The following is a 17064-nucleotide window of genomic DNA, read 5'->3' on the forward strand; positions in this document are numbered from 1 at the left end:
AGGACAAGACAGTAAATATTTTAGATTTTGTAGGCCATACGGTTCCTTGTCACAACTACTCAGCTTTGCTGGTACAGCACAAAAACAGCCACCGACAACAGGTAAGTGAAGGCATGAGGCCGTGTTCCAATAAAACTTTAGTTACAAAAGCAGGCAGCAAGTCAGATTTGGCCCATGAGTCACGGTTTGCCAACACCTAATTTAAACAAAAGAAATTTACTTCACAAATTAAATTAAATTTTATCCTGTAATTCGAAACAATACAATCTCACTCTAAAATACATACCCCTTCTCATCAGCTGGACTTGGCTGTCCCTCTTTCACTGGCTTCTGTGGTTTTTTCTCCTTCTTCTTCAGGTACTCCTTCAGTTTTTCTGCTCTATCAAGATACTCTGTACACTTTGCCCTGATGCTTTGCTTGGCTTTATCACCCTGTGCTTCATCTATTGAAGGGAAACGAGAGAGATTTTTCCTTTAGTATTCTTTACAGACAGGTCTAAAACCCCTAGACATACTTTTCCAACAAGGAAAATCTATTTTGGAGGAGAGAGAAAAGATCATCTCTAGCTCATCATAATCCATGATTATCAATCTTTTCTACTCCTTCCTCCAGCAGGGTTGGGGGCCAACAGTGAGTGTGAGTCAGAAAGAGTTCTGAGCAAGACACTAGGATATCTTAAGTTAATGTTAAATAATAGTAAGAAATTATTTAATATTCTGTGGGCTTCATACTGTTCCCTTACATTCTGTGCAGACAGCTGAAAGCTGCTTATCTCATACAAAACCAATTATAAGACAAATATAAGTAAAGCAATATTAACCATTTCCATCAACGTCTACATAAGCTTTATTTCAGAGTATAAAAAGCGACAGAAATCCATATTATGAGTACCACCAGTACAGTAATTTTACTAAAGGCCCGTGAGAGCTGTTTGAAAAGGAGACTTCAGCAATATACGCAGTGTATGGGATTAGCCCCACCTATCTTATATGTTATGATTCATTCTTAGTTTCACTTTAATGTGACAGAAAAACCTCAAAATTAAATAGGGAAGCTCAAAAGAAAATCCTAAATTATCCAACCACTAAAATTTTTATTTAAAAAAAAAAAAACTAAGTTTGCCAGAAAGACACTTTTTCAATGTCTTATTTCACATACGGTTCAGCATTAGGTTTAAGATCCATGAAGGCAGGGGTCTTTATCCATTTCTTCCTTACTGCTGTATCTCAGTGCCTAGAACAGTAGCTGGCAGGTGGTAAACACTGAACACATATTTGGAAATACACAAAATGTCTCCCAAGCTATTTTTGTTTGTTTCTGTTTTGGCTGCACCGCACAGCATGTGGGAATCTTAGTTTCCCCACCAGGGATCGAACCCGCGCCCCCTGCAGTGGAAGCGTGGAGTCTTAACCACTGGACCGCCAGGAAAGTCCCCCAACCTATTTTTAAAACATCTATTTTCAAAGAGATGTTTAGAAAATGAGAAGGTCCAGATTACATAATCTGGGTACATAACCAGTAAAATGAAAACTTTTTCCCACTGACTATATGGCATTTTAATATGTTTAGGTGTACAAAGTAATAACTATGATAGCTGTGCACATTTGTTGGCTGAGTACTTAAAAACTACTAAGAAGCTAGTGGGACTTTTTTGCAAATTGATGGTTTATAATTTTCTGGCATTGTGCTTCAATTTTTATAAATGAAATAGAATAATCTTTTCTTTTAGTGTTTTTAAATAAAAAAACAAATGATGACCTTACATTTAACTACATGGAGAAAATACTGTACAGCGTGTTGGTAGAGTTGAAGGGCTTCCTCGTAGTTCCCAGCTTTGTCTTCCTGGGCTGCTTTGCTAGCAAGATCTATCGCTTTCTGTTTGAAGGGAGGCAAAACCATACCATCAAAATCAAAGCAAAGCATAAGTTTGAAATAAATAATCACATTGAACGTTTTCTTTAAAAATGAAAGCAACCTTAAAACAAATCTATCTTTTTTTCCTAAATCACAACTGCATTGTATTATAAATTATAATTATTTATAAAATGCAAATTACATTTCTTCTATAGGTAAATGCTATCTGAACACCTCTTTATCTAGTACCAATCACTGAGATTCTCACATAATTTTTCACTCAACAAAAGTCAAGCTCAGGGCTAGTAAGGAATAATCAAGTAACATGAAAATTCAAGTTAAAAGCATTTATGGAAATTCTCAAAAATCAAATGTCTAAAGCATATGACAACAGTAAAATTTAAACGGGGTAAAACCCCTGCAGAAGCAATAGGGCAATGAAATCCCAAGAGTCTGAAAAATACCCAAATCTTTTAACTCAGTAATTAACTAAAACGTTCACTGAGCAAAGACAAACCAGAGAGGTCTTTTGAAAAAACAAAAACAAAACTTGAAAACTTAAATTTTAAATAGCAAAAAGATGCCACACAATATAAAAAGTAGAATTGTTAAATATTAAGCAATATTCGTAATAATATGGAAAAATGAATAATGGAAGTTTTTGAAAAGCATTATACAATTTTTACATATAGCATGAGATCAAGTATTTGCAACAACAGCAAACAAACAAATAAATAAACTTTTAGAAAGCACTGAAGAAAGATGGGAAGGAAATTTCACAGTTATCTTTGATAAGACTCAATTTTTTTCATTTCCTACTTCTTCACATCTTCCAGAAATTCCATAATGAAATGGGCAACTTTTGTAGTACTTTTTTTTTAACTTTTTATTTTATATTGGAGTACAGTTGATTAGCAATGCTGTGTTAGTTTCAGGCGTGCAGCAAAGTGATTCAGTTGTACATATACACGTATCTATTCTTTTTCAAGTTCTTTTCCCATTTAGGTTGTTACATAATATTGAGCAGAGTTCACTGTGCTATACAGTAGGTCCTGGTTGGTTATCCATTTTATTTCACTTTATTAAAACTTATTTTATTTGTTTAATTTTGGCTGCGTTGGGTCTTTATCGCCGCGTGTGGGCTTTCTCTAGTTGTGGCGAACGGGGGCTGCTCTGCGTTGCGGTGCGCGGGCTTCTCACTGTGGTGTCTTCTCTTGTTGTGGAGTGCAGGCTCTAGGCTTGGAGGCTTCAGTAGTTGTGGTGCATGCGGGCTCAGTAGTTGTGGCATGTGGGCTTCAGTAGTTGTGGCGTGTGGGCTCAGTAGTTGTGGCTCATGGGCTCTAGAGCGCAGGCTCAGTAGTTGTGGTGCACAGGGCTTAGCTGCTCTGCAGCATGTGGGATCTTCCCGGACCAGGGCTGGAACCCACGTCCCCTGCACTGGCAGGCGGATTCTTAAGCACTGCACCACCAGGGAAGCCCAGATCCATTTTAAATACAGCAGTGTGGACATGTCATCCCAAACTTCCTAACTGTCCCTCCCCCACTCCCGCAACCATAAGTTCATTCTCTAAGTCTGTGAGTCTGTTTCTGTTTTGTAAGTTCAAAAGTTGTAAATAGGGCCTCCCTGGTGGCGCAGTGGTTGAGAGTCCGCCTGCCGATGCAGGGGATACGGGTTCGTGCCCCGGTCTGGGAGGATCCCATGTGCCGCGGAGCGGCTGGGCCCGTGAGCCATGGCTGCTGAGCCTGCGCGTCCGGAGCCTGTGCTCCACAACGGGAGAGGCCACAGCAGTGAGAGGCCCGCGTACCACAAAAAAAAAAAAAAAAAAAAAAAGTTGTAAATAACTTAAAAACACACACACACACACACACACAACTACCAGAAATAGATCCATACAGCTACGTCCAACTGAATTTTGACAAAGATATAGAAAGGCAAGTTAATGGCAGAAAGATAGGCTTTTAAAGAAATGGTTCCAGAGCAAATGAACATCCATAAGCCAAAAAAAAAGAGAGAGGGAGAACATCTCAAACTAAACCTTGTACTCTGTACAAAAATTAACTTGAAATGGATCATGGACTTAAATATAAAATGTAAAACTATAAAATCCTTAGAAAAAACAAAGAGTATCTTCACCACCTAGGGCTAGGCGAAGGGTTCTTAGACTTGACACCAAAAGCACAATATATAAAAAGAAAAAATAAAAACAGTATATGGGCATAAAAAAAGATACATAGATCAATGGAACAGAAGAAAGAGCCCAGGAATAAACCAACACATATGTTCTCAATTAATTTACCACAAAGGAGCAAAGAACGTATGATGGGGAAAGAACAGTCTCTTCAATGAATGATGCTGGGAAAACTGGACAGCCAAATGCAAAAGAATGAAAATGAATACTATCTTATACAATACACAAAAATAACTCAAAATGGATTAAAGATTTGAACATAAGACCTGAAACCATAAAACTCCTAGAAGAAAACACAGATGATAAGCTCCTTGACGTTGGTCTTGGTGATAATTTTTTGGATTTGATGTCACAAAGGCAACAAAAGCAAAAATAAGTGTGACTACATCAAACAAAAAAGCTTCTGCACAGCAAAGGAAATAATCAACAGAATGAAAAGGTAACCTACTGAATGGGAGAGAATACTTGCAAATCATATATATCTGATAAGGGGTTAATATCAAAAAATATAAAATACTCATACAAATCAAGAGCAAAAACCAAAACAATCTGATCAAAAAATGGGCAGTGGATCTGAATAAACATTTTTCCAAAGAAGACACACAGATGGCCAACAGGTACATGAAAAGGTGCTCAACATCATTAATCATCAGGGAAATGCAGATCAAAACAACAATGCGTTATCACCTCACACTCATCACACAATGGCTATTATCAAAGAGACAAGAAATAAAAAGTGCTAGTGAGGATGGAGAGAACAGGGAACTCTAGTGTACTGTTGATGGAAGTATAAATTGGTGCAGTTACTATGGAAAACAGTACGGAGGTTCCTCAAAAAATTAAAAACAGAACTACCATATGATCCAGCAATTCCACTCCTGGGTATTTATCTGAAGAAAATGAAAATATTAACTTGAAAAGATATGTGCACCCCCATGTTCACTGCAGCATTATTTACAACAGCCAAGATATGGAAACAACCTAAGTGTCCACCAATGGATGACTGGATAAAGAAAAAATATATATATCAAATATTATTCAGCCATAAAAAAGGAAATCTTGCCATTTGCGAAAACATGGATGGGACCTGAGGGCATTATGCTAAGTGAAATAAGTCAGACCGAGAAAGACAAATACCATATGATCTTACTTATATGGGGAATCTAAAAAAAAAAACCCCAAAAAACAAAAACAAAACATGAGCTCACAGACAGAGAACAGACTGGTGGTTGCCACAGGTGGGGGGTGGACGAAACGGGTGAAGGAGGTCCAAGGGTACAAACTTCCAGCATAAAGTAAATCAGTCATGGGGATGTCATGTGAAGCATGGTGACTATAATTAATGATACTCTCTTACTTATTTTTGAAAGTTGCCATGAGAAAAAAATTTTGTAGCTATGTATGGTGACAGATGTTAACCAGATGTACTGTGGTGATCACCTCACGATATAAACAAATATCGAACCACGCTGCACACCTGAAACTAAGATAACATTATATATCAATTACACCTCAAAGGAAAAAAAATAATGATAAATTGGACCTCATCAAACTTAAAAATTTTGGGTCTGTAAAAGAGCCTGTTAAAAGGATGAAAAGACAAGCCAAAGAGTGGGAGAAATGTTTGCAAACCACATGTTTGGGAAAGGACTAGCACTTAGAATACAGAAAGAACTCTCAAAAATCAAGTTTAAAAACAACTGAAGTAGAAAATAAGCTAAAGACATAAATAGACATTTCACCAAAGAGGATATACAGATGGCAAATAAGCACATGAAAAGATGTTCAACATCACTAGCCGTTATGGAAATGCAAATTAAAACCACAGTGAGATATCACTAAACACGTATCAGAATGGCTAAAATAAAAAATAGCGACAATGCCAAACAGTGGTGAGGATACAGAGAACTGGATCACTTATACATTGCTGAGATGTAAAATGGTACAGTCACTCTGGGAAACAGGTTTGTTTTTTTTAAAAATCTAAACATGCAACCACCCCATGAATCAGCAACTGCACTCTTGGGCATTTATCTCAGAGAAATAAAGACTACGTTCACACAAAAACTTGTACTTGAACATTCCACATGCCCTTCATGGTTAAACCATGGTACACGCAGACCAGGGAGTACTACTCAGTAACAAAAAAGAATGAACTACTGATATACACAACTTGGATGAATCTTGAGGGAATTAAGCTAGGTGAAAAGAACCAATCCCAAAAGGTTCCATACCGCATGATTCCATTCACATAACCTCAAATGACAAAACCAGAGGTGAAGAACCGTTTAGTATTGTCAGGAGACAGGAATGCAGGGGGAAGAGAAAGGGAAGTAACTGTGCTTATAAAAGGGCAACGAGAGGGATCCTTTGGGAGAGAACTCTTCTGTACCATGACTACGGCAGGGGATACAGGGATTAACTCGACGGAACTCTGTGCACAGACACACACACACACACTTAAGACTGGGGAAATCTGAGTAAGACAGTAGAATGTATCAATGTCAACATCGGGGTTGTGATACTGTACTATATAGTTTTACAAGATGCTGCCACTGGGGACAACTGGGTGAAGGGTACACAGGCTCTCTCTGTATTATTTCTCCCAACTGCATGTGAATCTACAATCATCTCAAAATAAAATTTTCATTAAGAAAACTATCTTTAATATTTTAAAACATGCATACACATACAAATTAAGAACAAGCATGGTTTACTGAAACATTCCACCTGGATTAATTTAGGTAGTAAAACTATCCAACAGAAATAAGAGCCAGTAGAAAAAAGTAATCATGGTTATGCTATGTTAAAAATAAGCATACAATGAAGATAAGACATTATTCAAATAATCCAAAAACTAATCATATGTTGAAAATATTATATTTTGAAGCAGTTGCTCATAGACGGCATACAGATGGGATAAATGGGAGGAACAGGCCTTCCCTCTGCTGTGGCAGGAGGGAAGAAAAGTAAATGGTGTGTCTCAGAACTGATAAAATGTAGCAGTACATGTTTCACAGTTCAAATAGCCTGAACTTGGAGCTAAATTTCCAAGTTTGGTAAACTCAGCAGGATATAAAGGGCGGAGTCACAGCACCTGGTCAACTGGTGGTTTGCTGTACCTGGTCTTATAAAAATGCATCTAGAAGGCTCAGAGGCTAAGTCACGTAGCAGAAGTAAGTTCTTCCTTTTTCTGGCTATAATTTCCTTCTTACGCTATTTTGAATTGCTGTGTCACTCACCTCTTCAGCTATGCATTCCCCTCATTTGCTGTCAGCCCTCTTTTAGGAACCAAAATGACATTTGTTAAAACTCGTGCAGTCAGTATGTAAAAATCTAGCTCCAAATATGGTACCAATCACTCTAAAGCAGCCTTTCTCTGATGATGGATGCATCTGTATTTGCACTGTCCAATACGGGAGCATATGGCTTTTGAAACTTCTGGCTAATGTGACTGCAGAGTTTTAAGTTTTATTTAAGTAAAATTTAAATTTAAATTGCCATATGTGGCTACCATACTGGACAGCACATGTTAAACCTTTAATCAAAGATGAGGACTGGAGGATATGCATCTGTTTTTCCCCTGATGAATGCTCCACTTCACCCTTGTTTCTGTTAGCATTTTTCATTTGAAACAAAATTAACTGTGTCTTGCATGGTTTGGGAGTGCCAATTATTCCTTCAGAATATAATCCTGACCGTCTCCATCGCTACCACCCCAGCTCAATCCACTACCACATTTGTCAAACCTACCGCCTAGCCTCCTCTAAGCGGTCAGCCTGCTTCCACAGTTGATACGGAAGCCCACACAGCACCAGTGAAGGGCACCCTTTGACGGCTTCCCGCTGCAAACAATAAATCCCAAATGCTGGGTCGTGATCTACCTGGGCCCTGGCTCGGTCTGGGTCTCACCTGAAACCCTGTAGCCCTCCTTCACTCAGGCAGCCTGTGGACTAGCACCCCTCTGCCCACAACACTCTCCCCTGCTCTTTCCCCAGATGGATGCACAAGGGTCTCGTTTTCAGTCACAGTTCACGTGCCAAGTCCCCAGAGAGGCCCTCCCTCATCTCCTATTTCAAAGGCTGCACCCCTCCCCTGACCTCAGCTCTCCCCTCACCCTGCACTTCTATCCCATCGCTGTGTTTATCGCTGTTCCCCTGTGTACTCACTTATTGGCCATCTCCTTGAATATACAGGGAAGGCCATCTCCTTGAATGTACAGGGAAGCTCCACAAGGAAGGGGACTGCCACCGCTGGCGTGCAAACAGCTCTCCTTTAGCTGTCCCTGACACTAAAACCCCCTTCGGCTTGGTCCTGTGTCTCTGCGACCTTCAGAACCCAAACCTCACCAGAGCGGTCTCTCCTCTTTCCAGTTCCTTTTTTTCTACTTACCCTTCAGCTGCCAATCTGGGCTGCTGTCCCTTATCTTATCAATAAAACTGCTCATATCAAGGTTCTCTGTGATGCCAGATCCAAAGACCAGCTCTGTGTCCACCTTGATCTCTCGACAGTATTCTGCAACAGCATCACTCCCTTCTGGAGCGCTGCCCTCTGCCGAGCTCCCAAGCGCCACTTTGCCCGTTTTCCTCCCGCTGCTGACAGCTCCTGCTCAGTTTCCTTTGCTGACTCTTCTTCTTGAACCTGACCCTGAAATATCAGGGCTCCTCAGGGCTCGGGCTTCCTTCTGTTTACTCCCTCCCTATGTGAGCTGTTCTCAATGACTGAAGCTGATTATCTTCAGGCTGATGATTCCCAAATTTATTCAATTTTAAAACACTCCACTCTTCTGTTTAAAATCCTTCCAGTGGCTTGTTTCTGTGCATGTGGGTTTTGTTTTGTTTTGGCCTGTCCTCTCCCACTAGAATATAAGCTCCATGAGGACAGGAGTCATGCCTGCTGTACTGGCTTTTTTATATTCTGGAGTCTTGCAAAGAGGCTGGCACAAGACTGACTGAATCTCAGGGTCAGCCAAGATCCAGTCATCGATATGGAGGCACAAAGGCTGGGAACACCTGGGACTGTGCTTTTCAGATTAGGAGACCATGATGTGCCCACGCTAGAAAACCCTGGGAAACTGGGTAAATTCCAGACCCACCCATCTCAGGAGGGAAGATGTCCCAGCCCCTGTCTTTCAAGGCTGATTCTTTCCCTGGTGCTCTGGAGCCCATTCCTACCTTCCTCCTCAGACATCTAGGCCCCTCAATTATATCAGCTCAACTGTTCTCCCCAACCTAACCTTTCCCTTTTTGGGGAGCATTCCTTAGCATAAAAATGTATGCAAGTCCTATCTTAGACTCATAGCTACAAAACACCAACAGAAACACACCAGCTCTCCCCAATTCTAAGGTTCCCATGTAGCTACCATCTTATTCAATACTTGCCTCTTCACCTCCACAGCAAAGCCCCAAAGAGCACCCGAAGTTCATCTCGGTTTCTTGATTCCTCCCACGGCAATGCTTCCTGCCCCCTGACTGCCAGATCTCTCACTTATCTAGTTATGGGTAACTAGGTGAGCACTTAGCCCTCGTAAGAGACACCTCACATGGCCTCCTTTGGCCATCAAGGCACCATCCTCTCCAGGTTTTACTCTTGGCTATGTCACGATTCTTTTTCAGGCTCCCTTTTCTCTCTCCTTAAACGCTGATATTCCACTGGGTCTGTACCTTGGTCCTTGTTTTTCCTCATTCTATAAACTTTCCAAGACGGCCACACCTCTGCTACCATCCATATGCGACTAACTCCCAAATCCTTATTCCCAGCCTAGCCTAAGTTCTATACATATGTACCCAGCTCTCAATGGACAGTTCTACCTGACTGTCCCCACAAGCATTTCAAGCCCCAGAAGTTCAGGACCACCCTGGCCCCAAATATGCCCCCTCTTCTTGTAATCCCCACTGTCAAGCTGTGCCCTGTACACACACAATGGTTTCATTCTAAAACAGAAACGTGAGCTTACTGCCTCCTCTGACTCCCCTCTGACAGCAGGATGGGGACCAACCACCTATGTGCAGCACACACTGCTCCTTGTCATGTGGCTTAACGAGGCTTGACCTCTCACCTGGCACACTCCGTTCCCGTCACACCAAACTACAGGGACAACCCAGATGGCTCAGAATTCATACCTCTGTGTACAGTGTGCTCTCCACCTGGAATACCCTATCCCGTTGTCTCCCTGTAAAACTCCAGCTTCTCCAACACTCAGCACAGTCACTGTGGTCCTCCCGCTGCAAAGCCCTTCCCAGCACCCCCAGGAGGCCTAAACTATGCTTCCTCTAAATTTCCACTGCCTCTTGTACATCCTTCCAAAGGTCACAAAGTATCCTAGGAGTCCCTTTATATGTCTGATGTTTTCACATCAGAATATAAGCCCTTGGAAATCAAGGATGATACATTTCTTTTATGATTCCCCAACATGTAGCAAAATGCATGGCATAGTAGACACTCAGAAAAGTAAATATTCAGGACTGGGTAAACTTCGAGTTCTATACACAATGAACTTGCAGTTTCTCTCAACCCTCTGCAAGGTTTATTACACTTCTAGACTGAGGCATATGTTGTTTTTCTCTGCTTGGAATGCATCTCACTTTCTTGTCCAAGAAGGCATGACTTCATAGTGAAAAAGCACAAACTTATAAGCAGATAGATCTGGATTCAAAACGAATCCAAGTCTTCAGTACTAATTAACTGTATGTCTTTGGGCAAATCATAAACTTAATAAGCTTTGGTTTCTTATACTGTGAAACTGGAGTAATACCTTGAAGAGTTGTTTTGAGGACTAAATGAGATCACATCAAACACCAGGCAGACAATTAGTGTCAGTACCTTTCACTCTTATCTAAGCTCACGTCATCTTCTCTGTGGAACATTTCTCATTTATCCTTGAAGAGTTACACAAGCCCTTCCTTTCTGCCCTCCCACACTAACCTTTAATTCTATTAGAGCACTACTGCATTATTTTATTTTGATATTTAGTTATCTGCATTCCTCCATTTGATTATAAGCATCTGGCTATGGGGATTTTGCCTTTTTCAGTGGGAAAGCTATTCGTTAGTTGAATATTCTTCATCCAAATTTCCTACATTAGAAGGTGGAAAAGGTTGAATGAGAAAGCACACCTGTGACCCAACCACTGATAATAGTATAACGCATTACCTCTCCCTCTGTTTAACACTATCAGTTATGCCTTTAATATGGGTCAATCTCAAGCTGATTCACTGAAGAACATCCACAATCCAATTCAAATATGATGCAAAGGATTACAGAATGAAACTGCAAATGTTGCAAAATAAAAAAGATCAGTAAATAGATGAAAATTATATTGTAGAATACCCAAATCACATGCAAACTCTTGATAAATAACAGTTGGTGTACTATGTATGAAATAGATGAGCAACAAGGATATATTGTATAGCACAGGAAATTACAGCCATTATCTTGTATTAGCTTTTAATGGAGTATAATCTGTAGAAATACTGAATCACTATGTTGTACACCTGAAACTAATACTGTAAATCAATAAAACTTCAATAAAAACATTTTTAAAAGATGGTGGAATAAAACTATACAGTTAACTGACAAACCAACAAGGATGAAGACAAGGCATTTCAAAAGAAATCATCTTTGATCCTCAAAGGAACAACAGTTTTATCAAATGACCAATACTTTTTCCAAGTACATTCACCAAAAAGACCCCTTCTGAATGGGGCTACAAAAAAACTAATGTTAAGTGAAGATTGTTGCATCTTAGTTTAATGAAATCTTGTTGGAAAAAATACACATAAATCAACACGACTTATTCTTTATTCTAAGAAATAAGTCACGTTGCAATTATATTTTGTTAAAGACATAAAACATTTATTTTCATAATCTTTTGGGTTGATTTCCAAGATAAAAGTCCCAATCAAGTGCCCCACCTCCTTTTTGGTGAAAATTTGATCTCGATTTAAATCAGTCTACTTGCAGTGATTTTTCTTCAGGATCAATTATCCTGGGCTCAGTAGGTCCTCTATTAATTATCCCAGGTGCCTGTACCAGGCACTCAACAAAAGCCTTTTCAACTGCAAGATCAAGACAAAGATTCAATATAGGGATTCACGCTACTCTTTTATCCCAAACTTGTCTAGTGGACTGGAGCTCTCGAGGTTAAGTCACATTCTAAACTCCACTGAAGCCCCAGATCCATTCTAGGGATGGGAGGCACTGTTTGAAAAATTTCTCATCTCCATGAATTCCATTCCACAGAGGTCTAACAATTAAGTCTAAAGTATCAGGATTACATGTTTAATGAACAAAACACTGAACTCACTGCGGTAGGGGTGGGAAAGTGAAGTTACAAAGGAGTTTAAGGAAACTCCATGATCTTATTTATATACTATATTTTGGGAGCCATTAGCGTGCACCTGAACGTATAGCTCAATGAATTCACGGATTCCTCAGATTCTGAGACTGTGCTCACGTTTCTATTCACCTGACAGCTCGAAAAGAAAGGCTTTGCTACACCAGCTTGAGGAACTAGGAGAGAACTCGAATCACCCTATTTTCAACTGGTCCAGAGTAATGCACTGGATACGTTATGTTGTTTTCTCTCTCCCTTACACTGACTGCAGCGTTCGTGCCTCTGTTCAAAGCTCTGCCCAGCTCGGTTCAAACTCGGCTGGTGTGAAAAGGAAAAATCAAAAGCCTCAACAAAAGTCAGAAGTCCCACAAAGCCAGTGGGCTTGGGAAACCCCGGAAGCATGCGGAAAGCGTCCGACTCTCCCACCTGCCTCTTGGCCGGCGCGCCGCCGCTTCCTCCCTCTTCCCCGCCCCCCACTTCCCACCCCACGCCCAGCACCTCCCCTTGGCTTGGGCTCTCCAGGGGGCGGGAGGATGGCGATACCTGGAGGTTGCTCGAGGTGGATGCCATGGCGGAGATACGAGGCGGTTCCTCGAGGAGGAACGGGGGCAGAGGAAACCTACAGTGGCAACGTCGAGTCGAGCCCGGAGCTGCCCCAAACGTGCGCAGGCCGGTGGCTCTTGGGCCTCAAGCGGCGGCCTCCTTTCCCGAACTTGTTCCAAAACAACACTGCGCTCCAGCAGCCGGCGGCACCCCCCCTGACAAAACTTCCGCAACCCCGAGCCCCTACGGGCTCTCGTCCGGCCTCTAGCCTCAGTACTTCCGCTTTCGTCATCACCACGCGCGACACCCAGTCCCGAATTAAGCTCGCCGAGGCCTGGCGGAAGTCAGGCTGCGCGCAGGCGCAGCGCGGCTCCGGCCTAGGGGCAGGGAGACCAAACGGGGTCGAGGCCCATGCGCTTTTCTTCCTTTTACGGAAGTCTTATCCTTTGAGATGAGTTATTGGTTCTGGCTTCTTTCACTTGACGGAGCATGGAGAGTGCTGTGTCAATCTATGGCTTTTGTGTGAAAAAAGTTATCTCGTCTCCAACACCCACTGGTTGGGGACTTTGGGTCCGTTACCATTTACTCCTGTGTAAAGTGGGGGTAATTAAAGTACCTACCTCAGGGTTGTGGAGAATGCTAGTGCTGCGCGGTTAGGCGCATTGCAGAGTGATAAGGGAACAGGAAGATCTCAGTACGCCTTAGCGCTTGTTATTGCTCACGCTCTACACTTCATCCCGCAAGCATTTTCCCAAGGGTTATTGTCATGGCTCTAGGAAGCCCAGAGAATTTCAATAAAAGTTATGTATGGCGCTGCCCTCAAGGAGCTTACGGCAGTCTGGTGGGGATGCAGGCTTCTGAACACAAGTCTTGTGAAACTGTTAGATCAGATATTATTTATTCCAGTTAACGTTACAGGGAAGGTTAATGGCTTGAGCAGGTGAGTGCTTTATGCGGGACAACAGATGTCAGGGATTAGTGGTAGAACTAAAATAAGACCTTTTTCCAGCATTCTGTTGTTTGCGGGCACAGTCCTCTTTTTTTTCTTCCGTTCCTAGTTTAGCTTCTCAAAGGAAAGCAAAATAGATGTTTAATCACTCCAACGTTTTACTTCCCACTCCTTCCCTAATTCTTTCCAAACATCTGGTGTCTCCTAAATAAAGAACTTCCCTCCCTCGCTTCTTACTTAGTATTGTCAACTACCCAGTTCTTGAAATCTCTTCCGGATAGTGTCCTAATGTCCTTTCTCTAACCTCTTCACTTTCTCCCCTTCTTACTCTTAAGGGCAGAATTTCCTCAAGAGTCTGACGTCCTCTTCTTTCTCACTACTCATCTCTGCTCATCTTATCCCCTTCCTGGGCTCCAGGTAGCAATAGGCTCCAGGCTTCAAATTTAAATCTCCAACCTGCCCTGTCCTCTGCCCAGCATTTATAGCTACCTCCCAGAGAGCTCCAAAAAACCATAGGGTTTTCCCACAAGAAAAATTCAACACGTTAAAAGCCATATTAATTATCTTAAACCCCAAACTTCCTTCTCTGATCTCTCCTTAGAATAATACATCACCAAATCTCCATCATGCAGGCTCAAAGCTAAAGCCCCCTCTCTGCCTGCGTCTATCAATTCTCCTTCCTACCCACCCTGTCCCCTTCCAGTTACTGATAAAATACGATAGGGACTCCAGCCCTTAGAATATCAGCACATAATAGACATTTAATAAATATTAAACTATTTAACTGAGCTGCTTAAAATAAGTCGCTGGTTCCTTAATGACTTTCAAGCTTGATTTTGCCTGAAGATACAACCAGATTCCAATTTACCTTTCAATTCAATCCCTAAATGTTTACTGAACACCCACTGAAGACAAGTCTACTGGGCATTAGGAACCTACAAAGACGAATAAGGTGTGGTCTTTGCCATTTAGGATTTTACAATTTAGTGGAAGGCAAGACATGTAATAGTGAAAAGAGAATTCATTTGAGTACCACAGTTGAGTACCACCATGTGCCAGGCTGTTTTAGGTGCTGGATATGAACCAAACAGTCAAAAATTCCTCTTTCATCACCAATACAGTAATAAGTCCTGTTGATACCATGTGCTCCCTGATATGCCACGAGGAGAGTGTCACTTGCGGTATTTTAAAAAATCTATAACCTCAGTCTCATCATGAGAAAGCACCATACAAATACAAATTCAGTTGTTTATTTTTTAACTTCTACAAAATACCTAACCAGTGCACTTCAAAAATGTCAAAGTCATTATAAAACAAGGAAAGACTGAGAAACTTGTCACAGATTGCAGGAGACTGACAACTAAATGCAATATGGGATTCTGGACTGGATCCTGGAACAGAACAGGACAGTGGAAAAACTGATAAAATCTGAATAAAGTCTGTATTTTAGCTAATAGTATTATACCGATGCTAATTTCTTAGTTTTGATAAGTATACCATGGTTATTTAAGTTGTTAACAGTAGGGGATGTTGGGTGAAGCATATATGGGAATCCTCTATATCTTTGCAACTCTTTTGTAAATATTATTTTAAAATAAAATGCTTCCTTAAAAAGTCCTGTTCTTTGGGAGCTTACCTTCTAATGGAATAGAAACTTTTTACCTTTTACATGTGTGAGATAAATAGAAAAAATATATTGGTCTCTGCCCCTGGTTCCTGGCACAGAGCTCCTGAACCCTTGGAATTTCCTGGGTGATCAAAATGTCTTTTGTTCTAATGAGGTGACCCTGGGTGGGCTCCTGGATGCGGGCTGGTCACCACAAAGTCCAAGCCATGATTAGAAACTTGGAATTTCCAGCCGCCCCCCCTCCATTCTCTTGAGAAGGCAGAAGGGCTGAAAATGGAGTTAATGATTGATCATGCCTATGTGATGTGATGAATCCTCCATAAAAATCCCCTAAGGATGAGGTTCAGGGAGCTTCTGGGTTGGTGAACGTAGAGGTGCTGGGAGAGTGCTGGGCTCCAAGAGGGCATGGAAGCTCCTCGCCACTTCCCAAGCGCCTTGCCCTATGCATCTCTTCTATCAGGATGTTCAACTGTATCCTTTATCATAACCTTTTATAAAAAACTGGTAAGAGCAAGTAAAATGTTTTTCTGAGTTCTGTGAGCTGCTCTAGCAAATTAATTGAACCTCAGGAGGGGGTCATCGTAACCTCCAATCTATAGCCAGTCGGTCAGAAGCACAGGTAGCATCCCTGTCTTGTGATGGCATCCGAGGACTCTGTGTGTGTGTGTGTGGCAGTCTTGTGGGACTGATCCCTTAACTTGTGGGATCTGACACTCTTTCCAGGTAGATAGTGTCAGAATTGAATCAAATTGCAAAACACCCACCTGGTGTCACAGAGAACTGCTTGGTGTGAGGAAAAGCCTTCAAGTATTTGGTGACCAGAAGTATCAGAAGTGAAGTATGGCATGTGTAGGTAAAAAAGACAGGCAGGGAAGAAAGACCTAGCAGGGAAGAACTGAGTTTTTCCAGTGTAACATGTTTAAATCTGTAAATGTAAAAATGTTATATTCTCTATGGTTTACAAAGTATTTTCACATATATTTTCTCATTTCCTAATTCTGTGAAGTAGATCTTAAGTATCTCATTTTTACAGATGTGGAAACCAAGGCTGAGAGAGATAGAATTTCCCCAATACATGCAGCTCTTAAGTGGCAGAGCTGGAGTTTGAACCCAGGGAACCAGACTTCGGGTCCACTATCAGAAGATGGATGGCGACAAGTGCTAGAACAGAGGCAGGACACACCGTGGTGCCACAGACGGAAGAATGCTGAATTTGGAAGGTGTGGTTAGGAATTTCTTAGGGAAGGTATCAGTTCAACTGAATCTTCAAATCTTAAAACTGATTTTGACAGAGGCTAGGCCATTTCAGGCAGAGGAAAAGCATGAATAAAGGCATGGAAGGGTGAAGTATATGACGTGTTTGAGGGATGGCTGGAAAGTAGGGAGCCAGGGGAGCTGCGGGGAAGGAGTGACCAGAGAGGAAGCTAAAAAGGCACCCGTGGGCACTGCCAGGTCTTCAAGGCTTTGGAGATAAGGAGTCTGGACTTTGTTCTGCAGGGAGTAAGGATTCATTGAAAAGTTCCCCGCCCCCCCCACCCCTATGTCCCTCCTTCCCTCCCTGCCTAA

General features: G+C 41.6%; 1 protein-coding gene across 1 annotated transcript in view; it reads right to left on the reverse strand.

The window, feature by feature from the left end:
• The window catches only part of VPS4B (vacuolar protein sorting 4 homolog B), a 29650-nt gene extending 16658 nt beyond the window's left edge, over positions 1-12992 (reverse strand). The window contains exons 1-3 of the mRNA XM_079718273.1: positions 12923-12992; positions 1765-1876; positions 287-443 (exon numbers count right to left, since the gene is read on the reverse strand). Of these exons, the coding sequence (XP_079574399.1) occupies positions 287-443; positions 1765-1876; positions 12923-12949 (296 nt within the window). The 5' untranslated portion in view covers positions 12950-12992. The remainder of the gene's footprint in view (positions 1-286; positions 444-1764; positions 1877-12922) is intronic.
• Positions 12993-17064: the final 4072 nt, after the last annotated feature.

This window comes from Hyperoodon ampullatus (assembly GCF_949752795.1).
Source record: "Hyperoodon ampullatus genome assembly, chromosome: 13".
In the NCBI taxonomy this organism is placed as follows: domain Eukaryota; kingdom Metazoa; phylum Chordata; class Mammalia; order Artiodactyla; family Ziphiidae; genus Hyperoodon; species Hyperoodon ampullatus.